Here is a 13,259-nt window from a genome sequence, read left to right on the forward strand (position 1 = left end):
AGTTTATTAGAATTATTTAATATGCTTAAGTAAAAGTTGATCACCTTGGGAATCACTCAGAACTATTTTATGCCCCATGATACAGAATTACTAAAAACTGTAACCAAACACTACCTAAATGAATTTATTTCACTTGTGTTTCCAATTTACACAAGTGAGAACCAGCAATATATGCCTTCTTCCTTTTAATTTACTTTTTATCACCATTAACTTTGATCTCTGAATGAACCTTGGTAATAAAAAAACCTATTTTCTCTGTCTCTTGCTCTGCTTCTCTTTTGTTATGTGATGCATAGTACCTGACTGAAGCAGCATCAGTAATCTGAACCCTTCAGGATAAGTTCTGTTGTTGCTTCCCCCTAGTCAGTGAGAGAGTCCTGGGTAAAGTGCTATGGGGAGATGCACAGAAATTATATTACACTGACCTTGCCTTCCAAGAGCTTATAGTCAGTAACAGGAAAAAACCATATACACAGCAATCTTTAATATGTGGTTGATTTTGCATTCAAGAGGACTGTAATATCTATTACTGAAATGGTAAATCAGGAGAAGCCACCTGATGGAGGTAGCATTTGAGTGACACTATAAAGAATGGATGGGAATTGAATAAGTGAACAGTAGGGAGGAGACAACATTTTAAGTGTGAGAAAGCACTCAAAGGAGGAAAGCCTAAGACATGTTAGAGGAATAGTTTGGCTAGAATGTAAAGTGAAGTATGGAGGAGAATATGAAATAATTCAAGAAAGAATAAAGTCAAATTGTGGAGCTCCTGGAATAGAAGACTAATCTAAACTGCTTAGGAGATAGTAACATGCTCATTTTCTTATTTTATATCTTATTTTTCTTATCCTTGAAGAAATGATATTTTGAAAGATTTGGCATATAAAAATAGTGTGATGGAGTGACACTTTTAAATGATTTGCTTAAAGCATACAAGTTATTTGCAGAATCAGAAAAATTGAGATAGAAGAAACTTCAAAGCCATTCTCTGATATTAATGGTCAAAGGATGTGAATATGAAGGAAATATGATGAGAAGATATTTAGGCAATCAACAACCTTATTTAAAAATTTTTCATATTGCTAATAACAGAGAAATGCAAATGAAAACAACTCTCCCTTAAGCCTATCAAACTGGCAGAAATAACAATTGTTGAACTGACATTGGGAGAATGGACATAATGAATCTCTATTGGTTGAGCCATGAGTTAATCTAGCCATTCTGAAAAAGAATTTGACCCTAACCTAAATGTCATTTAACTGTGCATACCTTTTGACTCAATGATATCACTACTAAATACATAAAAAAGAAAGAATCATATGTACAAAAATATTAATTCAGTCAGTTGTTTTTCAGTAGTGTCCAGTTCTCCATGACCACATTTTGGGTTTTCTTGGCATGGATACTGGAGTGGTTTGCCTTTTCCTTCTCCGCTTCATTGTATGGATGAAGAAACTGAGGCAACCAGGGTCACCCAGCTAGTAAATCTCTGAGGCCAGATTTGAACTCAAGAATCTTAGTGATTTCTAGTCCCAGTGCATTATTTTGCTGCCCATTTCGAGTAGTACTTTTTGTCATTACAAAGAATAGGAAACAAAATCAAATGCTCACTGTTTATTGGGAAGTTCCTGAACAAGTTATGGTATGTGAAAATAATGGACTATTATTCCTCCATAAGAAGTGACTAAAAGAGTAGTTTTAAAGAAAACTGGACAATCATGTATGGACTTATGGAGCATGAAGTGAGCAGAAAAAGCAGAACAATTTATCCCATGACTACAATGTTGTAAAAGATAACAACTTTGGAAAGATATAAGGGTGGTTTTTTTTTTTTTTTTGGGGGGGGGGTGGAGGGGGCCTGAGGCAATTGGGTTAAGTGACTTGCCCAGGGTCATACAGCCAGGAAGTGTTGTGTCTGAGGTCAGATTTGAATTCAGATCCTCCTGTCTTCAGGCTGGTGTTCTATCCACTGCACCACCTAGCTCTGCCCCAAGATACAAGAATTTAAATGCATAGACCAGCCTCCCATTTTTTTGTTGAAAAAGTCACAGTCGGCAAGTGTAGGATGAGACCTAAGTTTTTAGAGGCCAGTCTATGATTTGTTTTATTTTATTATGCTTATTTGTTATAAATGAGCTTTTATTTGATGGAAGGAAAAAATGGGGTAAAAAATAGTGATGTAAGAAAAATAGAAATGGCATCAATGGTTTTCAAAGGCACAGAAGAGAGGAAAAAGAAGTGGAGAGAGACACAAGCAATCAAAACAATTTTTTAACTACTGTATTGCATTTGTTACATATATAAAAACATCACATAATAGAGATTCACAATTTTGTGTACAATCTTTTTCTTTCTTGCAAAAAGTGATTGATGTCTTGTTCATAATGATAAAAAAGAAAGTGCAAAATATAATATTAAAATTAATTTAAAAACTATATCAAAGATTAAAAATTAGATATGGCATATAATTAAAGCATCTCCAATCTCACCTGTTAAAAATACTGTTTTCTTTGAAAAATAGGAAAAATGGATGGAAGAATAGGTGATAACACCATATAAACCATCACTTTAAAAAATCTGACTAATTGGTATATAAATTAATTGCCATCACAAGTAGATCCAAAATGCCAACTACTTTGATTAGTGAACTCTTGATAAAAAGAGAAATAGGGTATTCAGGGATGATTTAGAATTTAAACTTTCTTGTAAAATCTTTGAAACAAGGACAATAGAATATTTTATGAAATGGCAATGCATAAAATAGCATGTGGCAGGGAAAGATAAATTTTAAATGAATTAAGGAGAGAGACCTGACTAAGCAAAATCAACTTGAAGGCATTTAAAAGGTAAAACTGAAAGGAAGGATAGCTAACATGAAAACATGGTAGCAATCTGTGTTGATTTTCATTTTTTAAAAAATGCTTTTCACATCAGTGAACTGCAACTGCCACTTTGGACTCTAATATTATAATCCCAGATTTGCTACTTGAATAAATAGAAATAGCATTGTAGAAAACAAACATGGGGAAGAATAACTGGACTAATGCAAGGCATATAAAGACAATTCTTGCATTTTGGACCACAGTTTTGAGGGTATTGCAGTATAGATTTTCAAGGTAGCTGAGAGAGGCCATAGGAAAAGTAGAGGAAAGGTCTGGGACCTCGTTACTCAGAAAAAGTAGCTATGAGAATATCAGCAAATACTGACCCACGTGCTTGCTTTTGCAATTTTGCAGAATGCTCATCCTTAAGAGCATCTTAAAGACATTTTGAGGAAATAAGTGCGCTTTGGTTAGTAATATTTAACAATAGATAATGTATTTATGGTCATACAATTGAAAGTTAAAAGAGAATACATTAACCCACTGAGCTCAGTGTTTGTGGATTAGGTAAAAGCATTTGATTCAGTAGATTTAAAGGCTATCTTTACAGCTATCCAAAAAGATGTCTCCATACATGCATTTTTATATGTTGAAATTTTTGAAAATTTTAACAAATGAGATAAACTTTGATCAGATAGCCTTATTACTAATATTAAGGGAAGCGTAAAACAATATGAAGTTTTCCTCTGTTATGGAGGATATCTAGCACAGAATCCAGAAGAAGGATTCTCTGTAAAAGTAAAAGTTCTCCAGTTTTCCTTTGTGGAATATCTATCAATTGACTGAGAAATGGATTCTATTATACTTGACACATTGAATACATTGCAGCACCTCCTAAATAAGATCCATAGTTAAGCCAAAGAGTTCATTTAAACAATTCACACAGAATATATCAAGATGATGAAAAATATCTAAAGTCCAAACAGTGGTACTAAATTAGCTGGTCAGTACATAGAAGTCAGTACTAGCATCTTGTTTAGACACTGAAAGTAAACGAGAGATACCCAAAATTGATCAGAAGAACAAACTAGATTACCTTTAGAAAATCATTGTTGTTTTAATGTCCCTGAGCTTTCCTTTTACACAAAGGCTTATCTTTTTATCAGTATTATTCTAATAGTGGTAAATAACTGTGAACCCTGGAAGATCACTTTCTTGGAAAGAGATTAAAGAATATTAGGTTCCACTGGGAAATGAATATAAAGTGCTTGCATTTTTGTTTTTCTTCCCGGGTTATTTATACCTTCTGAATCCAATTCTCCCTGTGCAATAAGAGAACTGTTCGGTTCTGCACACATATATTGTATCTAGGATATACTGTAACCTATTTAACATGTAAAGACTGCTTGCCATCTCGGGGAGGGGGTGGAAGGAGGGAGGGGAAAAATCGGAACAGAAGTGAGTGCAAGGGATAATGTTGTAAAAAATTACCCTGGCATGGATTCTGTCAATAAAAAGTTATTTAAAAAAAAAAAGAATATTAGGTTTTGATAGGGCATTGTTGAGGTGTGTGATGAGTATGAATAGAATGCCATATTTTCTTTTTCCTAGTTATTCCAGAGTCAGACCATATATATATATATCATGGACTAGATAATCCATGCTTAGAGGAAAGACACTGAATCTATTATCCATACCCTTTCAAAGATCAGGGAAGGGGTTGCTAGACATGACTATGTCAATAGCTTTCTGCAATCCTTTATCAGTTTAAGGAGAAAACAGAATCATAAAATGCTGTTGAAGACATTCATATCTGTCAATTTGTGAACTGTGGTAAGAAAGCTCATTTCATTATTAATAATGTCCTCTCAGTTGTCAGTGTGCCGGAAGTTCCATTGTGAGGTGACCAAAAAAAAATGCCTAATGACCAGGGCAATCTTGCCTATTCATTTGGAAATTATACCATTTCTGAAAATCCTGAAACTAAGAATACATAGATATAGCTATCTTCAGGGTCTAAGAAAGTAACTATAGTTAACTTAGTTGTTCTTGTAGGGGAAGACCATATTGATGAAATCATCCCTATATTCTATTGATCTGGCAAACTGAATATAAAAATTCAAAAGAGACTGCTGACCATGGATGCTATGGAACATCCCATTGGGAGTCTATTGGGAGATCATTTACCATTTGAAGAGGCACCTTGTGTGATTGTAAAGTTGGTTTCATCATGCCCAGTGCTCTGATTTAGTATGGAGGAGAAGAAAAATAGGAGGAGATTGAGAACTTGGAATCCTATCAATAAGTTATTTTTGGGAAGCAAAAACTTTGTCACTCATTACAAAATGATTGCAGTGTCATAAAAGATAGCAGAGAAATAATAGAATGGAAAAAGCACGGACCAACTAATGATATTCTTAGACTATTAAGAGATCTACAGGAAGGACTCCTCCACGCATTGGTTGAATTACCTGTATTGAATTTATAGTTAGGTAAAAGTCCATTAGATGGGTAGACGTGATAGGTTTTATTTTGAATCATTATAGTCAGTACCCACATTGATGAGACACCAGATTCATTGAACTGATATCTAGAAAGAATAAATTGCTTTTTAAAAGAAAGATTAGTGGTTAGCATAAAAGAAGACATGAACTAGAAAGCTTTTCAGAATAGGAAAGGTATTTAAAATTTAAAGGAGAGTTTTTTGATTTAAAAAAAAATTACCATCTCAAATTTGGAAACTTATTTAAAGATCAAGAATATTTTATATTTATATACTTTAGGATAATAAATGAGCAGTTGCAGAGAGCTGTTGATGATTGTCAGCACCGATTTGCAATTAAAAGTGAAGAACTTCAAGCAGCCCAAATGCAAATAGCATCCCTAGAGGAAAAAATAAGTAAGTGTTTCTGAACTTTATTTTCCTTTGTTTTTTCTTCTTTTTCCCCAAATACATGCAAAGATAGTTTTCGTCATTCACTTTTGCAAAACCTTGTGTTCCAATTTTTTCTCCCTCTCCTCTCCCCAAGACAGCAAGCAATCCAATATAGGTTAAACGTGTACAATTCTTCTAAACATATTTCCATATTCATCATACTATGCAAAAAAAATCAGATCAAGAGAAAAAAAAGCAAGGAAACAACAATAAAAAGATGAAAATGTTATGCTTTAAAGAATCCACCTTCAGTCTTCATAGTTCTTTCTTAGGATGTAGATGGCATTTTCCATTCCATGTGCCCTAGAATTGCCTTAAATTACCTAATTGTTGAAAAGAGCCAAGTCCATCACTGTTGATCATCACATAATCTTGTTACTTTGTATGATGTTTTCTTGGTTCTGTTCATTTTACTTAGCATCAGTTCATGTAAATCTTTCCAGGCTTTTCTGAAATCAGCCTGCTCATCATTTCTAACAGAACAATAATGTTCCATTATATTTATATACCATAACTTATTCAGCCATTCTCCAGCTGATGGGCATCCACTCAGTTTCCAGTTCCTTGTCAATTCAAAAAGAGTTGTTACAAACATTTTTGCACATGTGGATCTTTTTCTCTTTTTAATGATCTCTTTGGGATGCAGGCCCCGTAGAGTCACTGCTGGATCAAAGGATGCACAATTTGATAGCCCTTTGGGCATATGAACTTTATTTTTCTTGACTATTTACTTAGCCTAACAAGCATTCTTTTTCATTTGTAGATAGGCTAACCTGTAAGATAACTTCACAAGATGATGAACTAGTTGCACTTAAAAATACTATTTGTGTTATTGATAAGGAGAAAGACTACCTTCAGGAAGTCGTAGATGAAAAGACAGAAAAAATCGCTAGCTCAGAAGATAACATTGCAACTAAGGTATGTGTTGGATAATTTCTTCATGTCAACCTCAGTTCCTAGAAGTAGATTTTATTATTCCAGATTAGAGAATATTTTATCATATTTCCATATTGTGTGTGCAAATAATGACAAATATTGGTGCTGTTATGCTGTAACTAAGATAAGCAAATATAATATGTGAAAATAAGATACTGTACCTACAATTTGTGAAGATATGATTAATTTAAAAATATCTTTTTGCTCACCACTGTGTATATATATATATATATATATATATATATATAATATATATATATATATATATATATATATATATATATATATATATATATATATTTTTATCACATAGGATTTGCTTACTTGCACTTTAAAAATAATTTTTCTGTTTGGGGGCCATACATCTGTAGATGAGTATTCAGTATTATAGCAACCTTGGAGGCATCTCCAGATTCTCTTACTCAATGAGAATGTTGTTATTGTTTCAGATCTTATTTGACATAAGTGATTATGCTTCCCCTAGGAGAGGGAAATGTGCTTAATAAAGATGTTTTGTAAGAGAATTTTATAATGAGATTTTACCTATACAAAGGGATCAAATTATAAACATCATGCTAAATGATAAATTTTATAGGAATTATTTATAATTTCATAGTATATTTTTATCATTTTGTAGGAAAAAACTATTTCCCATTTGCAAGTAACATTATCAGATGTGGAGTCAACAATAGGGTAAGTAGTGAAGTGGGACTCTGGCTTTTTATAAATTTGACTTTATCAGTTGGTCCATAAACATTTATTAAGCACTTACTATGTACCAAGAATTCTAAGTGATATAAATACAAAGAAATACAAAAACATTCCTTGCTTTCAAGAACTTCACAATCTGATGAGGGAGACAACATGCAAGCTATAAACAGGGATAAACAGAAATAATTAAAAGAAGAAGGGCAGTAGAATTAAGAGGGATTGGGAAAGATTTCCTATAGAAAGTGGGAACAAGGAAAGAATAGTGTTCCCCAAATCTAGGGAATAAAGAGTATCAAGAAGAGCTTGATCAACAGTGTCAGACTCCAGAGAGGTAAAGAAAGGTGGGCATTGAGAAAAGGCCATTGGATTTGGTAACTTTGGAGAGAGAAGAGAGTGGAAAAGAGGAAAAGAAGTGGAGAGGATCTACTCACAAAATTAGCCACAAAAGGCAGGAGAAATATCAGAAGATAGTAGGGATGGAAGATTCAACTGAGAGTTTTTTGAGTGGAAATGCTAAAGGGGACAAGTCTTTTGGAGGACATGGGGTGGAATGAGGTCCTCTGTGAATGTAGAGGTGTTAGCCTTGGCAAGGAGAAGGGCACTGCATCATATGAGGCAGGAATGAATGAAGAGATAATCATAGAAGACATCTGAGTGATCCAAGATAAGAAAGGGGGAGAAATGGGCAAACTCAGCAAATGGCCTCAATTTTTTTCAGCAAAATGTGGATAAGGGTTCTGAGCTTAGAAGGAGGGAAGATGGGGAACCATGGGAAGTTTGAAGAAGGATGAAAAGGTTCAGAAGTATCAGTGGGATAGAGAGTTAATTAGGGAGGGGCATGTAAAAAGGGGCAAGTAGCAGTGAGAGTCCGTTTAAAGTTATATAACATAAATATGTAGTGGGTCACAACATTTACATGATTTTCTCCATCTTGGTTCTCCAGCTTGTGTGTAAGAACAAAGACTGCAGAAGATGAAAGGGATCTAGGCTGAGGCTTAGCACAGAGTAATCAGCAGTATGATAAGGCAAGAGACACAGAAGAAAACAGTATATAGTTGAACTGATTTGAAGAGGGGTCAAGTTAGGGAACAGAGGAGAGTATAACTGGTACAGAAGTAATAGAGGCACGGAACTAAAACAAAGGGGTCAATGGCCCAGAGGTCATGGTGTAGGCAAAGATCAGGTTTGGTTTTGGAAAGCAAAGAAAGAGATGATCTAATCTGTGATCATATATGATTAGATCAGAGAGTTTCATGGTTCATGAGAGCATAGAAGTGTGGTGCCTTTTTGTTGCTGGTCGAATTAAGTTCAAATCCTTCATTCTTTTATTTAAGGCTGTCCATAATATAGAACAATCTGGAATAGCCTACTCATAGCAGACTAAATTCTTTTTGCCCTTCATGTAAACTAGTGTTCTTTCTCCGAACCTCTTTGCTTCTGCTCATCCTACCACTCAAATTCCTTCCCTCTTCATCTTTGTCCAAATTATTCATGTGATGAACTTTCCTATTGCCATATCCGGTTTTGGTCAGATTCATTTTTTGTTCTTTTTTCCTACTACTTTTTTTTTTTTCACTTAATAGTCCAACTATATGTAAAGATAGTCTTCAATGTTAATTTTTATAAGATTTTAGTTCCAAATTTTTCTCCTTTCTTCCTCCCCTCTCCAAGACAGCAATTAATCTGATATAGGTTACATATGTATATCATATTAAATATAGTTTCTAATATTAGTCATGTTGTAAAAAAGGAATCCGAACAAAATGGAAAAACCACAAGGGAAAAAAAAAACAAAAAAGGAAAAAATCATCTTTGATCTGCTTTCAGACTCCATAGTTCTTGGGATGTAAATGGCATTTAACATCATAAGTCTTTTGGAGTTGTCTTTAGACCATCGTTTATGGCCGAGAAGAGCTAAGTTGGCTATAGTTTTTAATTGCACAGTATTTGCTGTTAATGGTGTATGATGTTCTCCTGGTTCTGCTCATTTCACTCAGTATAAGTTCATGTAACTCTTTATAGGTTTTTCTGAAATTTGTTTATCATGTCTTTCTTAGAGTACAATGATATTCTATTATACTCACACACAACTTGTTCAGCTATTCCCCACTCGATGGACATTCCCTCAATTTCCAATTCTTTGCCACCTCAAAAAGAACTTCTATAAATATTTGTGTACATATGAATCCTTTTCTCTTTTTTGTAATCTCTTTGGGATCCAGAGCCCGTAGTGATATTTCTGATCTGCTTCTTGATGTTGGACTTGATGTTAGTCAGACTTTGTTCCCTTCGGATGAAGATGTCTGAGTTTCTATTCTTATTTCCTCCTGCTTTTACAGATCCACATGGGGATTTGCAAGCTTGCAGTGTTCCCATACGGGTCCCTTCCTGGCCTGAGTTTTGTAAGCTCCTGCCCCAGGTGTGTTTCTAGATAAGAGTTTTAACTAGCTGCTTCACTCAGGTTCTCTTGACCTGCTAGAAGTTCTCCAGGTTCAGAACAGCTGAACTGCTGGCTCTTCTGATATAGGACACTGCACTGCATTCTTGAGTCAGAGCCACAGAGCTATCATTTACTTCCAGAATGTATTCTTTGTTCAGTACAGATAGCACCAATCCTCGGGATTATTCCTTTTTGTCTGGATCTGTAATAGGATACTATATGGTGGGTGACAGAGCTTGCAGAGGGTACCCATTTCTGCACTCAGAGCTTGTTCAGGGTTTCCCTGGGCTCTCTTTCTGGTGCTGCCATAGCTACTGCACACTCCTACCAGGCTGCTGCAGACCTCTTTGTCCATCTCTCTAAACTGCCTTGGTCTGGAAAAAATGATTCAATGTGACTTCTTGGCTTTCCCAGTCAGAATTCAGTCTGGTGCATTCTCTGGATCTTTGTTATGAAGTTGTAGGGGGAATAGACTCTAATGGCTTTTTCTCATTGTTTCATCTCCACTCTCAAACCTCAGCATTTTTTAGCATACGGGCTACTACTAAAATCTTCATGTAATCATTACTAAATCATCTCTTACCTGATAACTTTCAAGACTTATCATTCTGTATTATCAGCTAGCTTTTTTTTTCCAGCGTATCTAGCTCCTTCCTGTTCAGGAAGAACCTTAAATGTTTTTATGTTCTATTTGGATAGTTATCTGTTTCCTTTCTTTTGCTCCAGGTAATATGTTTACACTTCCAATATCCTACTCATGTCTCCTTTCCTCCCAACATAAAGTTATATTTCATTTTTTTTTAAACACTTCATTTTACTTAGAGTTGTGGAGAGTTATTCTTTGGGATCCTACTCCAAGAAAGAGGTCAGCCTATATTTGGAACAATAATAATAGTTATTGGAAATGACAGGGGAAAAAAATCACATTCTGAGTGAAAGTCATTGTGTAAATTTCTTCCATTTTATACATACTGGTTGAAATATTTCAGTCTTGTTTTTTAGTACTTGTACCTTAGCCTCAAGCTTCTGGTTAAAATATTTGCAATCAATTTTAATCTATTAGTAACTTGAATACACCATTTAACTTTATTTCCTTAGTCTCAACCATTCTATAGACCTATCCAACCTCCTCTCCACCTCTCCCCCACCTCATATTATTGAACTTCTACTTCCTTGTCTCAATATTTTACCCAATCACCAATCTACCTGATCATTTTTTGGCCCCTTGAATTGTTGCATTGACTTTATCTAGCTTATCTTACCTTGTCTTGCCAGCTGCTTTTTCCTTTTCCTCATGAAGTTCTATTTTCAACTTCAGATGATGCCCTCTAATCCTTCTTATATCTACTATACTAATCCCAGCTCTCTTTCAGTCTGGAGGGTATGGAGTCATATCTGGACCTGGATGTTAATTATTTTCTTTCAGATTTCCTGAGTTATTCTTCTTTAAATTCAACATCTGACCTACTGCACTAGTCTAAATTTCTCTAATTGACCTACATGATTTTCTTCTCCCTTGTCTAATGCTCTTTCTTCTGCCACTTCCATTCTCCTAACCTTCTTCTGCCGTAGCTGGAAATAGAATTCAATTCAATACAAGCCTGCTATGTGGAGAGGACACTGTGTAGTTCTAATGCAGTGTAGACTCAGGTTGAATTAATAGAACTCTGGGTTGCACTAAAAGAGAGACTGGTTTCAAAAGGGAGGTGATCTTTTCATTGCACTCTGCCATTTTTGGTCTGCTGGGCATGCTTCAGAGGGTTGCTACCGCCATGAGCAGCAGACTGGAGAAGATGCTTTATGATCCACTGAAAGAAACTGGCTGATTTGTTGAGCCTTAAATGATTTACAAGAGGACATGATAACTGTCTTCAAATATTTTAAGGATTAGGGTGCCAAAGAATGATTAATGAAAAAATTTCTGCTTCCCTTCTCATTTTGGCTGCATTGGGTTTGTGGGTGCAAAATCTTTTAATTTAATGTAATCAAAATATCTTAGCTCCAGAGAGCACAGCTTGGATCACCAAGTAGAAGTTCTGAAGGGCAAGTGTGAGGAAATCCCAGACAGAAAATGATTGACTTTAAAAGATATTAATTCTCACTGGATATCTATAAGCATGTCCTTATGGGCAGCTAGGTGGCAGAATGGATAGAGAACTGGGCCTGGAGTCAGGAAAGCCTGAGTTCAAATCTAGCCTCTCTTAACTATGTGTGTGACCCTGAACAAATTTCTTAACCTTGTTTGCCTCAGTTATCTCATTTGTGAAGTGAGCTCGAGAAGGAAATAGCAGACCTATATATTTGCCAAGAAAGCCCCCAAATTGGGGAGGGCATAAAGAGTCAGATATGACCAAAAATGACTAACCAACAAGATGACTCCTTCCTGATTTGTAAAAGAGATTTCTTGTTCAAATATTGGTTGATCTGGATTTGATCTGTAATGGGCCTGTCTTCTCCCTTGTTTTGGACACAATGCAATTTAGATTTGAATCAGTATTTTTTGGCTGCCAAGTCAGTGTGGAGTTTGCCTTCTGATACCATTTACACAAACTGTTTTGGAGCCAAGCTTTCCCCTTCTTATTCTGAGTTAGTTATTGCTGGTCATGTAAATAGCTCTTTGCATCTATCATTGTGAAATGCCATATTAGTTGATTGAGCTACTGTTTTCCCCCAACAGATCTTTTGAATTCTGACCATAGAGACAACAAGATCATCTAATATGATAATTATCCCTCCTTGCTTTCTGTCCTCTGGAAATATAACAAGAATAGCATATTTAAAAAAAAATTTAACTAGTTTTAAAAAGCACAGAGACTAATGCCACTATCCCTCCACTAGGGATCTTCTTCTAGCTGATGTTGAATCATTAATGACTGCTCTGCTGGTGTTCTTTCAGTTCTGAACTGCCTATTAGTATAACCTCCTTTATTCCATCTTGTTTATATGGTTTAATGAGAGATTTGGTAAAAGAGTTTGTTGAAATCTAGAAATAGTCTGTGACATTCCTGTAGTCTGTCATACTGGTTACCTTGTCACGCAGAAAGAAGGTGAGGCATGACTAGGTCTTGATAATTGTCTGTTCTTACACTTTGACTATTCATCACCTGGGGAATGACTTGTATTCTTTTAAATTTGACTCCGTTCTTTATATATTTTAGAAATATGAGGCTTTTATCAGACTCATTGTCTAAATTGTTTCCCAGATTTCTGCTTCCCTTCTCATCTTGCCTGCGTTGGTTTTGTGGATGCAAAACCTTTTAAGTTAAAGTAATGAAAATTATCCATTTTGCATTTTGTAATGTTCTCTAGTTCTTCTGGTCATGCTGATTCTTTTAGTATCCTGGAATATGGCAGGCTTAGTCAGAGGTTGATAACTTGAACTTTGTGGTGGGCACAGAGGTACTCCTCAGTTAGT

General features: G+C 35.2%; 1 protein-coding gene across 1 annotated transcript in view; it reads left to right on the top strand.

Moving 5' to 3' along the window:
- CEP135 (centrosomal protein 135) overlaps positions 1-13,259 on the top strand; it is an 85,505-nt gene that overhangs the window by 40,102 nt on the left and 32,144 nt on the right. The window contains exons 15-17 of the mRNA XM_051964541.1: positions 5,606-5,721; positions 6,521-6,675; positions 7,331-7,386. Of these exons, the coding sequence (XP_051820501.1) occupies positions 5,606-5,721; positions 6,521-6,675; positions 7,331-7,386 (327 nt within the window). The remainder of the gene's footprint in view (positions 1-5,605; positions 5,722-6,520; positions 6,676-7,330; positions 7,387-13,259) is intronic.

The sequence above is a fragment of the Antechinus flavipes genome, chromosome 6, assembly GCF_016432865.1.
Source record: "Antechinus flavipes isolate AdamAnt ecotype Samford, QLD, Australia chromosome 6, AdamAnt_v2, whole genome shotgun sequence".
NCBI classification, from domain to species: domain Eukaryota; kingdom Metazoa; phylum Chordata; class Mammalia; order Dasyuromorphia; family Dasyuridae; genus Antechinus; species Antechinus flavipes.